At 35.5% G+C, this 21,470-nt stretch overlaps 1 protein-coding gene across 16 annotated transcripts in view; it reads left to right on the top strand.

Moving 5' to 3' along the window:
* The window catches only part of CLASP2 (cytoplasmic linker associated protein 2), a 153,282-nt gene that overhangs the window by 84,560 nt on the left and 47,252 nt on the right, over nucleotides 1–21,470 (top strand). For 6 of the 16 annotated variants that reach the window (XM_074345319.1, XM_074345324.1, XM_074345320.1 and 3 more), the window contains 8 exons: nucleotides 686–741; nucleotides 1,771–1,944; nucleotides 9,937–9,960; nucleotides 11,699–11,716; nucleotides 13,869–13,970; nucleotides 14,125–14,151; nucleotides 19,720–19,890; nucleotides 20,332–20,439. In XM_074345319.1, coding sequence (XP_074201420.1) covers nucleotides 686–741; nucleotides 1,771–1,944; nucleotides 9,937–9,960; nucleotides 11,699–11,716; nucleotides 13,869–13,970; nucleotides 14,125–14,151; nucleotides 19,720–19,890; nucleotides 20,332–20,439 — 680 coding nt within the window. The remainder of the gene's footprint in view (nucleotides 1–685; nucleotides 742–1,770; nucleotides 1,945–9,936; nucleotides 9,961–11,698; nucleotides 11,717–13,868; nucleotides 13,971–14,124; nucleotides 14,152–19,719; nucleotides 19,891–20,331; nucleotides 20,440–21,470) is intronic. The other 10 variants (XM_074345321.1, XM_074345322.1, XM_074345328.1 and 7 more) reach the window with 4 other exon arrangements.

Below are 21,470 nucleotides of genomic sequence, written 5' to 3' on the forward strand. Positions count from 1 at the left end.
CATCTTACCTACTTAGATGTATTATTTCTCTGTGGGCTGCAGAGTACCACTGTAATTAAAGATAAATAATCAGAAAAGATATTAAAGGAGATTCATTCTTTGAGATGATTGGAGCTATTTTGCTTTCTAATCATACATGTCATCCTCAGCAGTATCCCTAGCTTGGTTTCTGTTGCCCTGCGTAGTAATACTTCATAGCATTGTTGTAGATGATGTTATACCTACAGGGTAACTGCATGAGTTGCCAGTGGCCACAATCACTTTGACTTAGGTGAGAGAGGCTTTGGTTACACTGAATTCCCTATGTGCTAATAATAATACTACCTCTCTCTCCTTCTAAGTAAAATATCTCAGGATACAGGTGTTGGAGAGTACTGTTACTGAGTGCTCTATGGTGAGAGTAATGTAATGTGATGTGTGCTAAGGACCAGAGTGAACAAGAGCAACCTGGTCCCATTTTCTGTAGAGCTTACAGTCTTTATTCAGTGCTAGTTGTTTCATTTTTGCTTTATAGCTAATTTAAATACCATTGATAGGTGACAGCTGTTCCAAAGTGACTTGTAAAAGGGAAATTGAAATGAGAAGTACTTCTCAACTTTCAGAAAACTCAGTAGTATTTCATTAATTGTCATCAGAGGAGTGATAAATTACATCTTCTTACTAACTATTTCTTTTTACCTTGCAGTCGCCCTTTTTCTTCCAAATGGTCTACAGCAAACCCATCAGCTGTGGCTGGAAGAGGTAAATTGCCTTTTTAAGTAAGAGTCATAGTATATTTTACTTACTAAATAAAGTAAAAGTTACTATGTGAAAAGATATTATCACTGTGGGTCACATCAAGAGTTTAAAACATTTTAACAGTTATACTTTACAATTTTTAAAAGCACATTAGAACAGTTTAAAAGCTAAACAGTTAAAAGTAGGAGCTTTTAAACTGTTTTAATGTGACCCACAGTGAGAAATCATTTTACCTAGTAACCCAATATGATACATATACACTGAACCTGTGGTTGTTTACATATACTACATATAATAGGTACGGTGTAGTGTATACAGCTGTATACATACAGTATACATATACTGTGTAGTATATTGTATACAAGTGTACACATATAGTATAAGCTGGAGTTCCAGGACGCCTGCTTCCCCTTACTTGTGATGTGCACTTTGTTTTCTGTTGGGTTTCATTTCTTTAAAATGCTGTCATGACCCACTCAGTTGATTTCACAGCCTATTAATGGGTCATCACTCATAGTTTAAGTTAAAACTCCTCATTTTTAAAACTGAAAAACTAAGGCCAGGAATTTAGTGACTTAATTTGCATTGTCTAAGAGTGGCAGAACCTGCATTATTTTCTGAATAATCCTACTCCCAGCCTAGTTCTCCCTGCATTATTCTCATAGATAAAAAAAATTTTACCACTGTCATCTATTTATTTTGTATAGTGTCTCATTTTCATGTCATAAACATCATCTCTTCATCTACAGAACAGTCCTATGAATTTTACAGTGTGTAGTTATTTTCTCATTTTATGGAGGGGAAAATGAGGCAGAGAAATATTGAGAAAACTGTCCAAGAAGATTTAGTTGTGACAGCATTGAAACGAAGGCATTCTGTTTTTAAAATACTATGAAGTACTTTCTCTAGTATCCATTTGTCTACTACTTCCCTTTTGACCATTTGTCATCATGGATAGTGGTTTCAAGTTTATATAATTTTTATACTGTTTGCAGTGTTTTATATAAGTTACCTTTGCTTTGTGTTCCACAGTATCAGCGGGCAGCAGCAAAGCCAGTTCCCTTCCAGGAAGCCTACAGCGTTCCCGAAGTGACATTGATGTGAACGCTGCTGCTGGCGCCAAGGCACATCATGCTGCTGGGCAGGCAGTGCGAAGTGGGCGGTTAGGTGCAGGGGCCCTGAATGCAGGTTCCTATGCATCACTAGGTAAGACAGCTGCTTGTGGAAAATGGTACAGTGTTTTTTCCGTGGTCTCAGTGAACCATCATCAGTTTCAGTGAATGATGATGGTGATATTTTTATCATTTCTAATTCGTTCTTGCTAGCCAAGGATAGTCCATATGTTTTAATGATTCTGTACTTGGAATGTCATTCGCAGGTATCTAAACTCCCTTGTTTCCACTTTTTTCCCTGTTGTCCTCCTCATCATCTTAATCAAAGGACAATTCTGGATTCCATGATTAGCCTGTGGTACTCCCACAGTTCTTCACTGCTGCCACATCCAGCTTCTGATTCCTAAGGGAGTTTGGGCAGGGCATTGGTCTTGTCCCCAGCTTTCTGTTCTCTTTCTCCTACCTCTGTTCCTTGACCAAGAAGTTAAAGCCTTTTGGGGATCTGGGAAAACTGCAAAGCTTAATCATAGTCAAAGCCTAAACATAACATTCCCAAAATTATTCAGAGTTTTTTTATATCCATCAACCTTAAAAGTTTGAGGTTAGTTATCCATATTACTTATCTCTGTTTTGTGCTTCATTTTTCTTTCTCTTGGGTACTACTGGTGGAACAGTAGGCAGGCAGATACATCATTGGAACACAGTAAGAAGTGCAAAAATTCTAGGTATGAACATAGCACATGATAAATAAAGTTGGCTCAGCTGCATTGAGGAAAGGATAAGTTACTCAGAAAGTGGTGTTGAGACATGTGGCTTACAATCTGGTACAAAATCAAGTTAGAACCATATTCCACACCATATAAAAATGTATTCCAGATGGCTAAAAAGTAGACCAAAAACACAAAGCAACTTGATGAAAGCATAGTAGCTGAGTATTCATCTAATCTCAGGTTGGAGAAGGAATTCTTAAGCATAAAAGCCAAAAAAACATAAGGGAAAAGTCCCTCAGATTGAAATCTTAAGTGTGAAACTATAAAATCAAGTGGCTGAAAACTAAAAGGTTAAAAAGGTTTTGCTGCATATTTCAAGAAAAGCTAAAATATCAGGAAGTATTTTTATGTCTATGAACAAACAGATGAGTTTATTTTATAGGAAAAATTATACATATATCACAAAAAGCATACTTCAGAATTGTCCGCAGAACATCAGATGTTGAATCTCAGTTGTAATCAAACAAATGCAAATTGAAAGACCAGTAAATATAACAAGAAAGTTAATGTTAATATTAACTTAATGGTTAATACCAATAAGTTGATAACAATAGTTACCAACTATTGATAAAGAATGTGGTTAAAAAGTGCTGGTGTCAGGTAATCATGGAACACTTCATCTAAGAGGCATTTTAGTAATACCCATGAAGCTTTTTAAAAATGTTCAGAGTTTTGAGCCAGTAATCCAGTGTTTCTATATAATTGTATCAAGAAATTTTTTAAATATTACATTTTTCTATTAATAGATGTTATTAGATTCAAATCCTTGATGTGTAGCAATGGGGGAATGATTAAGTTATGGTATAATTCTTATATATACTCTGCAGCCATTAACAAGTTATATTTTTAGGAAAGATCAAATGATACGGTGTACCAATGTGTGATGATTTCAGCATTTGGTATGAAATCATGCATATATAAAGGACTGGACAAAGATGTCAACAGTGGGTTAATTAGTGCTTTTAATTTTTTTTAATTTATATAATTTATTGAGGTGAAATTCATAATCTAAAAACTAACCATTTTAAAATGAACAGTTCAGTGGCATTCAGTATATTCATAGTGTTGTGCAAGCACCACTTCTTTCTGGTTCTAAAACATTCATATCACCCAAAATAAAACCTCTTACACATTACAATGCTTTTAATTTTTTATAAAACTTTTCTGTATTAGAAACATTACCCTACTAGGAATGCAGCGTTATTTCAGTATAATGAAAATCACTCAGTATAATTTACCATATTAATAGAATAAAGGGCAAGAGTCAGATGATCACCTCAATAGATAGAGAAAAGGCATTTGACAAGTTACAACACCATTTCATGTTAAAAAAAAAAAATACTCAACAGACTAAGGATAGAAGAGAACTTTCTGAACCTGATAAAGAACATCTATGAAAAATCCTCAGCTAGTGTATACATAATGATGAAAGACTGGATGCTTTCCCCCCAAATCAGAAACAAGATAAGGATGTCCACTCTTGTCCTTCCTAGTCACATTATCATGGAGGTTCTAGCCAGGTCAGTTAGGCAAGAAAAAGAAATAAAAGGTATCCAGATTGGGAAAGAAGTAAAACTGTTTGCAGAAAACTTAATCATATATATAGAAAATCCTAAGGAATTAACAAAGAAACTATTAGAGATTATTAACAAGTTCATCAGGGTTACAGAAGGCAAGATCAGTTTACAGAAATCAATTGTATTTCTAAGTGCTAGCAATGAACAATCAGAAAATGAAAGTAAGAAAACAATTCCAGTCACAATAGTATCAAAAAGAATAAAATACTTAGGAATCAATGTAACAAAAGAAGTATTAAGACTTCTCTAGGAAAAACCACTCTGGTTTTTCTCCTTTACTCTCACACACATGATGCTGCTGACACCAGATGTGTGGCTTTTTCAGACCAAGCAATTTTCTGACAATAGCTGGGTGTCCTAAAATTCAATTCAATTCTGACACTAACCATAGTTAGCACCCACCTCCCAAGTTTAGAGTTCAGTCTGTTAAGACTCTCCATCCTCACTTCGGACATCAGTTACAAGTCCAGGTTGTTACCTGTGTTTCTGACCAACTGGCTATAAATCAGAGGGTTCCTAGCCCCGCTCCTTGGGGTCAATTAATTTGCTAGAACTTTGCTAGAACTGCTAATTCATAGAACTTGAGAAAACTGTCCACTTACAAGATTACTGGTTTATTACAAAGGGTATTAAAGAGTATGAAAGAACAGCCAGATGAAGAAATACAGGGGGCAAGGTCCAGAAGGGTCCCAAGCCCAAGAGCTTCTGTTCCTGTGGAGTTGGAGTGTGCCACCCTTCCAGCGTGTGGGTGTGTTCAACAACCCCGAAACTCTCTGAATCTTGTACTTCTGGTGTTTCTGCGGAGGCTTTATCACGTAGTTATAATTTCATTAACTCAATCTCCAACCCCACTCCCCTTCCCAGAGAATGGGAGATGGGGCTAAAAATTCCAGGTTTCTAATCATGGTTTCATCTTTCTGGTGACCACCCCCCATTCTGAAGCTGTCCTGGAGCCCACCAGGAATGACCTCATTAGGCCCAGAACACTCCTGTCACCCAGGAAGTTCCAGGGGATTTAGGAGCTCTGTCAGGTACCAAGGTCAAAGGGCAAATATCAGAGCAAGAGGTACTCCTAGTGCTCTTATCACTTAAGAAATCAATCGGGATTTTAGGAGGTCTGTGCCAGGAACTGGAGGTGTATATATGTTTTATTTCACACTTGTACCCTGAAAACTACAACACATTGTTAAAAGAAATGAAAGAAGATCTAAATAAATGGAAAGACACCCAGGTTCTTTAAAGACATACATTATTAAGATAGGAAATTGACCTACAGTTTCAATGTAATCCCTTTCAAAAGTCCAGCTACCTTTTTATAGAAATTGGCAAACTGGTCCTAAAATCCATATGCAAATGCAAAGGACCCAGAATAGAAGAAGGAATCATGAAAAAGAAGAACAAACTTGATGGACTCAGATTTCCCAATTTCAAAACAGAACTTCAAAGCTACAGTAATCAAATCTAGGTGGTACTGGCATAAAGACAGACATATAGACCAGTGTAATAGAATTGAGAGTCCAGATATAAACCCATATATTTATGATCAGTTGATTTTCAACAAGGATGCCAAGACGATGCAGTAGGGAAAGAATTGTTTTCAACAGATGATAATGGAGCAACTGGAACAGCCACATGCCAAGAAATCAGTTTGGACCCTACCTCATACCATACCCCCAAAATTAACTCAAAATGGATCAAAGACCCAAATCTAAGAAAAAAATCCATAAAACTCTTTTTTTTTTTTTTACTTTTTTTTTATTGAGTTATAGTCATTTCATAAAACTCTTGAAGAAAACACAGGTATAAATCTTTGTGACCTTGAATGAGGCAGTATTTTTTTAGATAATACACCAAACACTCAAGCAACCAAAGAAAAGCTAGATAAATTGGACCTCATCAAAATTAAAAACTGTGCTTCAAAAGGCGCCATCAAATAAAGTGAAAAGGCAACACATAAAATGAGAGAGAACATTTGCAAATCACATATCTGATTAGGGACTTATATCTCAAATATATAAAAGAACTCTTATAACTTAGTGAAAAAGAGGACATTTGATTTAAAGATAGGCAAAGGATTTGAATAGACATTTCTCTAAAGACAATATATAAATTGCCAATGGAAGCACATGAAAAGATGCTCAAAATCATTAGTCACCAGGGAAATGCAAATCAAAAGCACAGTGAGATACCTCACACCCACCAGGATGGCTGTTATCAAAAAGATGGATGGTAACAGATGCTGGCAAGGTTACGGGGGAATTGAAACCCTCATACACTGCTGGAGGAGTGTGACTGGAGCCACTATGGGAACAGTTTGGCAGTTTCTCAAAAGGCAAAACATAGTTACCATGTGACCCAGCAGTTCCTCTCCTAGCTGTGTACCCAAGACATATGACACATATGTTCTCATAAGAACATGTACATGAATGTTCATAGCAATGTTATTCATAATAGCCAAAAAGTGGAAACAACCCAAATGTACATCAACTGGTGAATGGTTAAACAGGTGTGTGCATACGGTGGAATGGAGTATTCCTCAGCCGTAAAGAAGAGAACATTACATAAAAATGAAGTACTAATGCTTGCCATGAGGTGGGTGGGCCTTGAAAACATTATTAAAGTTAGACACAAACAGCCGCATATTGTATGATTTCATTTATATGAAATGTATAGAATAGGTGAAGCCACAAGAAACAAAGTAAATTAGTAGTTTGTGTTCTGCCAGGGATTGGGAGTCGGGGGAACGGGATGACATCACTGGGTACAAGATTTCTTTTGGGGGCAATGGAAATGTTCTGGAATTAGCTATTTATGTGGGTTGTGCAATCTTGTGAGTATATTAAAAACACTGAGTTGTATACTATAAAAGAGTGGATTTTATGGTGCATGAAATATACTTAGATTTTTTTAAGTGGGGGAAAAAAAGGAAAACAGATAAAAATAAAACTTATTGATCCTGAGTCTTAAAAATAAAATATTGTGTTTAATATCTGTTATTTTTTAGTACCAGAAGAAATACTGAATTTAATATGTTCTAATATGAACTACAAAGCCATTTGCAGCCTTTTTTTCCCCGTCATGAGAAAGCCGTAACAGTATCTTGAGATTGACTTAATTTGTTTCTTTTGGTTATTTAAGATTTGATTGGCATGTTTGCTTCAATACAGAAGGGCAAGGTGTCCCTCTGTCCTCTTTCTTCATCTAGCCCAGGTTCGGACTCAGGAGCAATAATACTAGCCTGCTGCTCTTTCCAGGGCTTAGATGATAGATTTTCTCATTCTACTTCTATGTCTTCTTCTGTTTGTTTCTCTTTCTCTCTTTCTCCCTCTCTCCTTCTCTCCTTCCCTCCCTCCCTGTCTATCTCTCTTTCTGTCCATCTCTCTTTCTGTCCACCCCCCAACTTTCTTATACAGATGTGACATACGTGTTCTTTGTTTTCTTCTACTTTGAGCCTTGCTTATCATGGCTGAACATTTATGGATCCAGAGATACATGCTTATGTATTCAGAGTCTGTCAGTCTATTGGTAGGGTGCTAAAGGATAAGCAGCTAAAAGGTTTTTGACTTTTATGCATTTTGAGTTTGTAGTCTCTGAGACATGAAACTAGAGGTATTCCAGAGGCACAGTGGTATAGTGAGAAAGAGATACGTATAGTAGCATTGTGATATAGTGGCATAGAACTCAGGGGAGAGATCTGTGCTTGAGAGTAGATTTGGAAGTCATTAGAGAATTGTTTTTACTGTAATCTTTCAGTATTAAAACTGAATACATTACTTAAAGCAGTTGCCACTGAGTTTTTCCTCCATTGAACTACTGAGTCCTTTGGCAGCAGGGATATCATGAGTTTACCCTTTAAAACTTTATCCTAAAGAGGAAGCTTGGTGTGATGAGAGACAGGAATTAGTGTTAAGGAAACCTTGGTACAGCTATGCATATTTAGGAATATTTGTTCTCAACAGCTAGGCATGCTTAAATGGAAATGAAAATAAGTGGTTTCAGTGGTGTCATGTGGACAGAAACCAGAGATATCAGTTGATTACAGAAGAAATTGGGAGGAGAATCTGTGTAAATTACTCCTATGCTTAACAGTCAAAAAGAGATGAAAGAACATTGTAGGAATTATCTGTAGTTAAAGGTTAATGAACTTTTTGTTTTTTAAGGTTGGAGGAGTTAAATATGTTTCTATCCCAAGGTAGTAGAGTCAGTGGAGAAGGGAAAATTTAAAATGCTAGAATGAGAGGAAATAGTTTATGGCCAGAGTTCGTGAGAGGCATGAGGAATGGGATGTACAGAGTATAGCTGGGGAGGTAGCTTTGGATATGGATGGGTCATCAATTTCACTGAGGTAGAAGGGATGGAGATAAAGGAGGTAGATTCAGATCTATTTTGGCTGGGTTGGCATTGAGACATGTCATCAGGAGGTTGTTGTGACTTCCTGAGGAGTCAGAGTCAGGATCATGTGTTAATAAAAAGGGCATCGGAGAGGGGCCTTGAGGTTTAGAACAGCCTTTGAAGGGGCACAAGAGGAGGAGCACTCTTCAGGGCTTCCTGCTGCAACCCACCCACACGTTTGGAGACTCGCCAGAAGAACTAGCAGGACTCAGCTGTACTCATGGCTGAGGTTTTTATAGCAGAAGGACACAGCAGGATCAGCAAGGGAAACGACCCATCGGGTAGTCTGGAGGTTCACACACAGGCTTGCAAAGTCATCCCTCCTAAAGGTGAAAATGAAGGACTACACAGAACATGCTTCTTCCTCCTGCAATGAATGCAGAGCCTGTGCGCAATGTTTCTGCACAGAAAAGCTCACTTAAGACTCTGAGTCCAGGGTGAAGGAGGGTAGAAAGGAGGTAGTTATGTCGGCACCCTGCCACACAACCAGCCACAACTACCAGAATTCCATACTCGGAAAAAGATAGCAGGTGTTCACCATAAGTCACAGTGTTTGCAAAGTGGTCTAGGCAAGTTGGTATAGTAGCATTTAATACTCCCCTCCCCCCTGCCCACAACACACACACTCACACACACACAATAACCTTATCTTTGATATAAGCAGGATCCAAAACTAAATTCCAAAGGCCAGCCAAGAGCCAGCCCCATAGGTAGGTTCTTCTTAAGAGTGACATCAAGCCTGGTAGGTTAACACTTTTCGCACAGTCACTAAGGCCAAGCCTTATAATGACCCCAGTTTCTAGTAGTGCCAGTATGCATGACTTTGTGATTTTATAATTTTCTTTATTGAGGCACCTACAGCAGTGGGGTAGAGAAATTGAGTTGTTAGATTTATCCAGATTTCAGGTCTTCCAGGGACTGAAAGTACTAAGAGTGGGGTGGGGAAGCAACAAGGCAGCAGACAGGATAGTGATGAGAGAGCTAATTTGAGGGTGTCCTCTTGCCTACAGAGGAGGCAAGGCAGGGTGACTCTTAGATTAGGAAAAACTCCACAGACTCAAGCTTGGGTGTACCTGATGGGGCAGGGTCCAAGATTGGGACCTGGACTTCTCTACCTTCCCTAGGCTGCTGAAAATCAGACTCATCAATTCAGTTCTTTTTTTTTTTTTTTTTTTTTTTTTTTGGTCTTGTTTAGCTTCCTAGTATGTTGTAGGTGAAAACAGACTTCATATATATGTCTGTGCTATGAATTCTGTCTTCTTAAAAATAATGTTTTCTAGGGATAATAATTTTTTTTTCTAATATAACTAAGTTTTCTTCTGTTCTTTGCTTGCTCTTTCATCAAAGAGGATACTTCTGACAAAATGGATGGTAAGAACTTCCTTTTCTAATTCTACTGCTGAAACTTTTTGTGGCTCTTGGATTCAGTGTAATATCTTTGTTCATTCTCTTTGTTTCTGAAAATAAACTGCTTATTTAATAGCAGCAGTCTTAATGTGAAAATGGCTGCATAATTCTCTGAATTTTGGGTTAAGCATCTCTGTTTTTGGGTTTTCCAGTTTACTCAAGTGTTAGGTTGCTGTTTGTTGTAAGTAGAGTCAATTAACTTAAATATTTTTACCTGAGCTTTTAGAATATTCTTGATTTCTTAAGTCTGTCTCTGAAATACTAGATTCAGAAGAATGGAAAAGAATCTCATAAGTCATTTGATTCAGCTCTCTAGTTTACCAGCTGATAACAGAGAGAGACAAATGACATGTTTTACAGATTCATATGGTTATTTATGAAAATGAAATGCAAGTTGCAGATGCTGTTTTTTTAAGCTTTAAATGAACATTTAATCAAAATTGAACTTACTTTAAGCTTTGCCTTTTTAATTCAGTATTTAGTTTATCTAGTTGCTTCATCCAATATGGTATTTTTTATCTGTATGGTATTTTTGGTCTAATGTTAGACCACATATTACTCACACTTTGCCTTCACTGCATCAGGTACTATAATGTTGAGCTTTTTTTTTAAGAACTTGTGAGAAGATCCTGAACCTGTAAGTCATAGTATGTGATGTAGGGAAAATGGAAAACTGTACGTTTTTCTGTCAGTTATTACGTAAACTCTGAAATTGGTGTATCTTCCTTTCTGATGAAATGGAAGATTTATTTAATCTTGGGTTAGGCAATGAGTGTTACTTATAATGAGTCTCTGTGCTTCTCTGTATATTTAGTGTATTTCATAAAGTTAAGAAATTATTAAATGAAATAAAGCCCATCAAGGAATAGTTTTTATATTTCAGACCTGTTCGATATCACTTCTAACACTGAGATTCTGGATCCTTCAAAGACAGATTATTCTCATTTTCCAGATAAAAATTTTTTCTTGTTTGGGTCAGAAACATCAGCCTATTTGAAGAATCACCTTTGTTACATTTTTTGTGACTCTCACTGATGTTTAATTTAATCCTGTGTTTTTAAAACATCGAACATACACACACACACACACGTTATTGCTTTTATAGTAATAGTGAGTTAAGACATTTATACTTGATTATTTTTGCCAGTTTCCACTGATATCTGAGAGAACACATATGATTTTGAATATTGATGGATCAATAGGTCTTTGTAATGCTTTGATGAAAATGCTGGGTTAATGAGGCCTGGGTCATGCATTTGGTTCCTGGTTTGTCATTTAGATTTTCTAAACTACCATCTGGAAATGCGCAGAAAGTATTACACTGAAGAGAGCTGTAAAAATCTTCATTTGAGGAGTCATGACAGAGTTGCATCTTGAGTGATTAATTTCTCTAATTTTTTTTCACTACTTAAAATCTGAAGTATGAAATACAACATATAAAAATCTTCGTTATAGAATTTTGCTATTTTCAGTTGTCTAGTTTTAACCTTTTTGGGTGCTGTGGGTCATTAGGTTACCTCAAATTTTGTTTTACCTCAAAATGAACCTTTTAAAAGTTAATTTAAGGCTATGAGACTAGAAGATATTTTTTCTTTTTGCCCTTTTGTTTTCATCTTGGGTGGGAGATGCAAGGAAGTTCTTATCATTAGCATTGGCAGATTTTGTTGAAATGTTATTTTATTGTTTTATTTCTCTTATTTAGGAACAGCATCTGAAGATGGTAAGAATTATACATTTTGCTAGTAACACAAATATCTCTACATTAATATTTTCGTTAGTAGGAATTAAATATTTGAAACTAAAATAGGCTAATTTCTTTGCAAATCTGTATAATTTGCCAGCTGTGGTAGCTTCTGCATTTTATGTTTGGTTGTGTTATTTATACATGTGGGTTATTTTTGTTTTTTTAATCCTTCATCCTGGAGTTTTGCTTTATATCTTGGATCATCTCATGCTGGAAAAATGTAATTGCTCAATGTGTTTAATAATGTCTAATATAAAATTAGTACGTAGGGTTTTTTTCCTGTAAACATTAATGCTTTTGTTTTGTGTTTCTATTTTTTAATTTATGCCAATTCATTTATACTTTGGGAGAGCATGCACCATTGCTTTATCATTGGAGTTTAAATGTCATTGGCATTTAAATGCATTTATTTAGTCAGGTTTTAAATGTATCTTTGATTTTGAATCAGTGACTGGGGAATTGCGTATATGATTTGCACTTGGGATTAGAAAAAACTCGCTAGATAAAATATTTTATTTTACTGAGCCAGTTTACCTTTAAAAATTATTATTTGTTACTTTTGTATTTGTAGAAAGAAAAAAAAATCCCATTTTTATATTTATCCTGCCTAAAGGCTGTATTATTTAAACCTCTGATATGAAATTTTTTTTTTCTTGGAAGTTTTACATGGATGACATTTTCTTGTGATACAAAACCAACTAGATTTAACATTTTGAAGGTCTCATATTTACTCTGATATATTTGAAATGTTTTTGTATTTTAAGTTTTAAATTAGAGTACTCTATAAAAATGGTTTCTGGCACTGTGGCATTGTAGTTTAGAATGGTAGTATCAAAATCTTTAATTTATCCTAATTACTTTGTTGGGTACATTCTCCATTTCAAAAAGAAGAATTCTGTCTGTTTTACTTCTTATTCAAGAGAACTTTGTGTCCTGCTCTAAACAGACTCTGTAGAAGGGTAGAAGTCCTGAACTGTGGGCTCACTGGGGGCCTGGAGGAAGTTGATAGAATGCTAGCACTCTGCCAGCTAGACTTCTCATTTTGCTTCTGTTTTATTTTTTGTTCTTAATTATTCTCTTATCTTCCCTCACTCGTTTCTTGATTTTGTAATTTCTTCTTACTCTTCGGTATATTTCTTCATATTTTATATGGCTGTATGAGGCTAGCCTTTATATTGTGATTGCCCTACACTTTGCCCCTTTTAACTGGAAAGGATTCTGAGCCCTTTGTGATGAAGTTTGGTCTTGGTTCTGATTTGATAGCGGTTGAGACTGTTGCTTGAGAACACTAAAGTAGCTGCTAGTAATATACTTTGGTTTTTTTCTAAAGACAGTTTGTTTAAGCACTTTGACAAGCATTGTCTCCTTTTGTTCAGGAGCTCTAGAAACAGGTCTTTGTGACTTGGTTTCGTGGAGGGGCATGAGGTAGTGGTAGAGAAGAAAGGAATGGAGTGTGAAGCTAAAGAAGGAAATGCATGCAGAAAAGTGCCAGTTCTGTGATTGGTATTTCTTCAAATAATTTTGTCATTATAATTATTTTGTTGGCTAAGGAAAGAGAATAGTAAACTTGTCCGTGTACATCTGTAGTAATCTGATGTTTAGTCCAGGATGAAAAGATGAGATATTTTACCTCATATTGTATCTTCTCCCTAATCCCTTTGGAAGTACATTGTCAGTCAAAAAGATTGTATGGGTTGTTGTTTCTAAGATTAGGCTTATATTTTAAACTGTAGGCTGGATTTGAGAGTAAATTAAATTTCATGAAAGCTGAAATTTTAGAATTGGAACTACCAACTAAGAGCAAGTGCATGCCTGTGGTAATTACCGTATTTATAATTCTACTTTAGTGGACTAATTATATCAAACTAAGAATGGAGATCTTTTAGTTTGACTTTATTCTTACCCTTAAAGGAAAGTTAGCTTATAGGGTGACACATAAAAAGCAGTATGTATTTTTTTTTAATTTTAAGGCAACTATAATCTGTAAGTGAAGATTATACATTATTACAGAATTTAACAATACTTAAAAAACACACCCAATTAGAAAATTATAGTGAGATCTTTTCTTCATTACTTGATATTATTATGGGAAAATGTCTTTAATTATGTTAATAATTTTATTCTTTAGGCCGAGTGAGAGCAAAACTTTCAGCGCCACTTGCTGGTATGGGAAATGCGAAGACAGATTCCAGAGGAAGAAGTCGAACAAAAATGGTGTCTCAGTCACAGCGTACGTATGGCCTATCATTTCTCCTGTACTTCTAAGTTGTTAGGGAAAGTGTGTTACTTGTGCGTTACTGTATCAGGAGCTTGACCAGTGGAAAAAGACAAAGCTAATTTCAAAAAAGACAAGCCACATACTGAGTTCTTGTTCTGTGCTTTAGGTTCATCATCACCTGACAAAAATGAAGGTATCTTTTTTTCAATGTTTTGGGTCAGTTGTTGTGCATGTTTTGGAATTTTTGGAGTGGGTGTTGTCTTGTCTTTGGTGTGTTATTAGGGCTGCATCATTGATATTTGCCACTTAGACAGAAAAACTTCATCTGCTGTAGAAACTTTTGCATGGAGATATTTTTAAGAGCACAAATCTTTTAGCATTAAGGTTTTCACAGTCTACTCAGAAACTTGCAAATGTGGAAAATTGTGCTTTTTAGGGGCCAAATAATTGCCATAGATAAACATCAAATCTGGTTGCATCTAGCTAATGCTATTCAAGGACAGATATGTGATATCTTTGTATCCTCACAAAAATCTGTTAGAGTATAGTTAGCATTTTTGGCAGGTATTGATTCATAGAGAATAAACATAAATGGAAGTGACAAGTTGTGTTATATTTATTGTTAAATTTAAGACGTGTATTTTTGCAATTTTATTGGAAGCTGACTTTCTCGTAAGCACAATTATTAAAAAGCACAATTTTGGAGCCTAGGTAAAATGAATGATCCATTCCTATATGTTCCAGAATAATACATACACTTATGGCATAATTAATTTAAAAGAGTTTGTTCCCATTCCTTCTTTATCAAGAGATTTTCATTAGCACTTATCTCTTAAAACAGGAATTCTTTTCTAGGGAGGTAATTGTCTATATACTTGGCCATTTTGGAAAGAATTAGATGTAGGTATTTTCCACTGTTGTTTAGGTGATTTATCAGGATACAGACACCCTGCTTGTCTGTTTTTTAACTTGATTCCTGAATCTTGGAATCAGGGGAAAGAGCTGGGCTTAGAGAATGCTAGGGTGGTGATTAGATACAGTCACCCTGGCAGATTCTCTTCTTTCCAAAGTCAAAAATCCCAGGCAGAGTATTGATGAGAGCACTCAACAGGAGTCCTAAAAATAAGCAGAAATGCTCAGTAAAATTGATTTGCAAATTGAGGATTATTTACAAATGGGAAAAATGGCAAATGCTCTCTGGATAAAAGGACTCTTCTCCCAACCAAATTAGGAATAGATCATATCACGTTCTTCCTTGATCATGTGTGTTTTTAGAGTAAGTGTTTAAAGTAACTTAATCTTCAGTGGTGTAGCGTAGTAGTTTAGAGCCTTGCTACTCCAAATGTGGTACCCAGACCAGCCTCAGCATCACCTGGGAAATGCACAATCTCATGCCACCGCAGATCTACTGAATTCAGTCTTTAACAGATCACTAAGTGAATTATGTTACAATAAGGTCTGAAAAGTACTGATTTATTTAGATCATAGGCTCTGGAGCCATACTGCCCAGATTTGAATCTTGGCTCTGCCAGGTTATTTAAAATTGCTGCATTCCTGTATACTTCTTCTATAACCAGTAAAATGAAGAGGATAATCTTACAGGATTATTGTGAAGATGAGATTATATGTATTTGCCTAAGCCCAGAGTACATGCTACATATTTTAGCTGATAAAATTGTTCTCCTTGTTATTCTTAATCTAATGTCAACTGGATTTTATACTCCTGTTGTATACTTCTCTGTACCTTGTTATTCTTAAGGCCTTCAGGAAATAAAATAATGGTGAAGTTAGGAAATTTGAAGCATAAAGAAAAATAAAGGTAGCAACCAAAAACTGTATCCAGTATCTTAAGAATAAAACTTAATTTTATGTGAGATATTTTATTTAGTTCTCTTCTAAAGTAATACTAAGACTGAACTCTTGGCAGAGATTCAAAGTAATTTGTGTATGGGTTTTTAGTATGTTACTTAAGAACCTCCCTTTTAATTGCATTATAACTACTGATCACTTCAAGAGAATATAGAATAATTTTTTTTACATTTGGTTTTTCACTTTGGAACCCAATCTACAGTACTTCAAATCCTCTTCTAGAGCATGAGAATATGATAGGCTTTTTAGATCTAGTAGAATGTTAAGATCAAAAGACCTTCCCACTAAAAAACTTACTAAACTTTTATATCATATTGGTGAGGTTTTTGTTCATTTGCTTGCTTATTTACTTGAGTGACTGTTTGTTCCATTTCGAATTCTTTTGAAAAAAGATATCGTGGCCCTGTATAATTTGATGCAAGTTTCTTTACAACATTTTTGCATAGAAATTTTGCTGTGATCTCCATCTTCACTTTGTTGTGAAGTAATTCATTAGGGTTTGCATGGTCTTACCATATTTTTATATCACCATTTAGGGGGGAAAAAATCTCTTGGGTCAAAGCAGGTGTGTTCTGATGGCTAACCAAAATCAATAAAAGCAGACCCAATGGAGAGACTTCCAGATTTGTATTTATATAAGGATTATGTCTTTTGTTGTTGGTAGTGACTGATTATGTACAAATGATTGTACAGCCTGTCAGAAATTTTGTCTCCCCACCCCCCACCCCTCTGTTTTTTTCCTGTATGTCTTAAGAAAGATGAAATCTGTAGCTTTTTTCATGTAATTTTTCTTCAGCTAGACAATGTTGTAGTTCTTACTTATAGTTTTAAATTAAATGTTTAAATAATAAAAATTTTAAACATTTAATTATTTAGATTTTAGGCTGTCAGAAGAAAAGCTGAAGAATTTACATTTACTTTTGCAACTTCATTTCATCTGCTTTGTACATAAGTGTCCTATTTTTGTTTATCAGCTGTAAAAACTATTAAATGTTCTGCTTTTGTTACAGACATCAATGGTTTTGGGATTTTTTTAAAGTTTGCTTATTTTGCTTGAGGGTTTTTTATTTTCTAAGAACTGACGAAAGCTTTCTTATTTCCATCTGGCATCCATTTTAAATCTGCTCCTTCCCTCTTCGTGGATTATAACCCTTACCCTAATTCTGCCTTTACACTTGTTCAGGATCACAATCTGCTAATACCATTGGTGGTAAGAATCTATAGACTTTATGTGTGCATCTATCGTTCAATCACCTATTTTCATTATCAAGAATGGGTTCTATTCAGCAGAAATTCTTAACATTTAATATTCTATCATTTTGTAGCCACATTGGGGCAAAATTTGCTGCTGCTGATTTTTCTTTGCCTGTCCTTATTTATTACCAAAGCCCTGGTTTTTTAAAACTACCCAAGTTGCTCCCACAGGTGTAAACATTCAAAAACAAAGGAACTTTAGCAATGCCTTGAAAATATCTCACTAAAAAGTGTAAATGATAGTCTGAAAACTTTAGACACTGCAAGAGAAATTTAGTATCTAATTCCAAATTTTGCAAATTAGAGTATTTTCTACTAGCATTCTATTTTCTAGGTACATCATATTCTTTTTCATCAACTCTGTGGTTTTCTTAGAGGAAATAATTAACCTTGGTAGTTCTTTGCTGGGGAAAGAGCCTTGATATTTTTTCTTCTAAGTGTAAATAATTCCAAAATGGGTTGTAAGCACTGGAATTATCACACTGTTGGTGAGGGTGGGCATTGGAGATGAGAGGGTAATGATTAACACTGCCAGTTTTATTTCCTAGGAGAGGGTATGAATGAATCTAAATATATAGGGAGTCACCTTGCATAATTTTGATAAATTTAATGAATCTAGAATAGGTGGAGTGGTTACTCTGCTTCTGTACTGCATGTTTTCTCTCTGCTGAATAGATCCACATTTCAAGGAATTCTCCAGTCTCCTGCCAACACCTCCACTCCCTAAATTTACATTAGTTTTAACAGAATAACATATTGTATGTATTGTATTCAGTTCATTATTTATACTTTTTATATTGTTGCAAGTGTTCCCATAAAATATTCCATCAGCTTATCGTGCATTGTAAGTTTGTGGCATGTTGGGTGTTTGGATGTTTTGGTGTGTATGTTTAGTTTAGACACTGCATGGAGAAAATAGGTGCCTTGTGAGTATCCTTAAGGTTATAACTGAAAGATACCTGATGTAAAGATTCTTCACCTGGAGCATCATGAAACAGTGTAAATGAGCCATCATTTTACAGTGAACATGTATAATTTCCCTACAATAATTTAGAATTCTTTCTACTCAAATAGTAAGTTGTTAATTTCATCAGAAACACTGCTTTATTTTACAGTATTGCTATAACCAGTGGAAGATGAGTTTCATTTTGTGTGCTGTTAAAGTTTAGGAGTTAAGCATGAGTTTAAATTGTATTCAGTAAGACCATGCCAAGAAAACAGTAGCAAGGGTCACAGATCAGCAGCCCTTGGACCACATCCAGTCTGCCTCTATTCATGTATTATTTGGTCTACACAACATGATAAAAATCAGGAAATGTCAAAGCTTTCATTTTTTAAAAATCCCCAAAGGCCAATATTACTTCAAGACAGAGCTGAGTGGAATTACAGAGTCACCACTCTCTGCCTTACACTCAGCATGCCCCCCTCATAGGCGTTCCCTGCTTGTCCCCATTGGCATGTGAGTCCTTAATCTTTACTCTGTGGAAGTGAAGCGTGATTGGTTAAGATTATACAGGTTGAGCAGTGACTGCTCCATGAGTTAGGAGAAATGCCCACCAGAGGAAAGTTGCTTTCATGAAGTTTTCTTTAAGTGCAAGTTTAACTTTTCTGTAATGCTACCATTCAGAATCTGAAGTTAGATTACACCTTGGAGTTCTCTAGATCGTTTTCCCTTTCAAAGCAGACATGAAATGTTTTGATTGACAGGGAGCTTATCCCCTTAAAAGCTAATGCGTGCAATTCTAGTTTAAAACCATGTTTCTTAACTGTTTTTTAAACTATTGCCCCAATCTCTGAGATTTTTGTCCAGCTCCCTCTCTTTGTCTCCTGACCACATATATTCTGTCTTCCAAGACTGAAGATCACTAGTTTAGAAGGGGTCTGACTTCTTTGACATTTATTTGCCTGCTAGTCCTGTTCTGTTCTTAGTGTACATCTATATCCCAGACCCGGGCCACCCAAGACCCCTTGGGTATTTGAAGGCAAATAGCAAAAAGCAAGCTGCTTTTTCAGCCTGCCCAATTTCGTAAACATTTAACTTTAATTTTGTAAAAATTTAAAAATATACATAGTAATAAAAATGACGGTAATAGAATTATGTTTCCTTTTAAATGTATAGTTCTAATATATAGCTTTTTTGTTTTGTTTTGGGGGGTGATTAGGTTTATTTGTTTGTTTGTTTTTAATGTAGGTGCTGGGGATTGAACCCAGGACCTTGTGCGTGCTTAGCACGCACTCTACCACTGAGCTATACCCGCCCCCCCAATATCTAGGTTTTTAACATATACCTTTAGCCATGTGAAATGTATTGTCAGATAAGTTATTTCTTTGGAAATCTTTTATACTGTTTGTGTTCTGAAAATCAGTATAGTGTTGTCCTCATTAAATATAGCATCTTACACCCCCACCCCAAAACTGAAAATATATTTTACATGATTTACCATTCAATCCTAGTATATAAACTGTACCTTTTTTCCAGGTTACAATTATATATAAATCTTCCTCAGTCCATTTCCTTTGTACTTAGAACTTGCCACACTGTCATAATTTTCTCAGATTTACTTCATGAATTTTTATCCTTTCAACAAGTTCTCTTGGAGTTCACATCTTAACATTTGTATGTATGTTTGGTGTTCAGCTGGCAGCCGATCTGGGTCTCCAGGAAGAGTTCTGACCACTACAGCCCTGTCTACTGTGAGCTCTGGTGTACAAAGAGTCCTGGTCAATTTAGCCTCAGCACAGAAGAGAAGCAAGATACCGCGAAGCCAGGGCTGTAGCAGAGAGGCCAGTCCATCTAGGCTCTCAGTGGGTAAGGTTTTCTGTGTAAAACTGGGGACCTTGAATTTCTTTTATATTTCAGGCTTTGGTGGCATTAAAGACATCAATTTAGGCACTTCTAAGTTAGAGGAAAACAACTTACAATTCAAGGAGAATTGAAATGCAGGTTAAAAATTGAATTAGATATCATCTTGAAAGTATAATCCATTTAAATTTTTAATCTTTTTATTCACAACTTTTTTATTTTTGTAAAATATTATTTTATACTTCTAATTATACAAACTAGAAGACTGTATTCAAGAATTTTAATGCTATTCCTGGCAGTGCTTCATCAAGAATCATTTCTTCTCAATCTTAGAAAAACTTAACTTATTGATTAGTTTTTGAGAAAGAAAAATAAAACCAAAATATCGAAAATCCACATCCTATTTCCTGTTTACTCCCCTTCTATGCTGCTGTTGCTTTGTACCAGCCCGAAGCAGTCGTATTCCTCGACCAAGTGTGAGTCAAGGGTGCAGCCGGGAAGCCAGCCGGGAGAGCAGCAGGGATACGAGTCCTGTTCGCTCTTTCCAGCCCCTTGGTAAGTGTTTGGGCAGGTGTGAGATGTATTGCTTTCCCACTGTGGGAAACATACCTTGGATTTGGCTTTCTTCATCAACTGTATCTCTTGTGTCATTTTGAGGAGAGTCCGAAGGAAATTAGATGTATGGGGAATTCCTTTGACATTTCCTTGTGTTAAATGAGCAAGTTAAACATTGTATGAACAAATTGCCTTCATGATCAAGTAAATAGCATGCAAATTTAAACTACAGAATATTGAATGCAAGATTTTTCATAACAAATAACCCTATAAATTTAAATATTTACTCTTACATGAAATATGAACTATTTAGTTTGGTAAAATTATATATACTTTTGTCCTTTCCAGCAGAAATATTAACATTGCACCTTAGGTATTTAACTTAAGTTACCAGAAAGAATGCTACAAGATAATATATGTGCTACTTATTAAAATGGGAAAGATTAATGTTTTTATAGTATTTTATAGCCATTTCCCATGTATTAGCTCATATCATGTCACTGTTGTAAAATCTATCCATCCTTAATTATAGAGTTTGTAGTATAGCCTTGATTATAAAGCTACATTTACCTCAGTTATAAAAATATTAAATTTTTTTAAACATTTGGTATTTTAGCATAATTGGAGAGGCAGAACTTTTTTATGTTGAAAATCTTTAGAATTTCAGCATGATCCTTCAGCATTTTAACTAGTACTCTGTTTATATACACATACCTATAGACATTTCAGATTTTTTTCTTTTAATTCCATAAAATGTAGGTTACTATAATACTTAGAAAGTTGCTCTTCAGACTTTGTAACACTTAAGTAGAACACAGTTCTATTCATTGTCTATTGGAATTACTGTTTCCTTCAATAGACGTGTTAGTATACAGTTTCTAGAGATTAATTTCTTGTTCTCTGGGCCGTTTAGCACAAATATATCACTACCTGACTATCCTATACTGACCTAGAAAACCCCTTTAAGCTAGGGACACAGACAGTGGTATCCTCAACTCTTGTTTGTGTTCCAGTGCCAGGTGCCAAAGAGT

Source organism: Camelus bactrianus, chromosome 17 (assembly GCF_048773025.1).
Source record: "Camelus bactrianus isolate YW-2024 breed Bactrian camel chromosome 17, ASM4877302v1, whole genome shotgun sequence".
Taxonomy (NCBI): Eukaryota; Metazoa; Chordata; class Mammalia; order Artiodactyla; family Camelidae; genus Camelus; species Camelus bactrianus.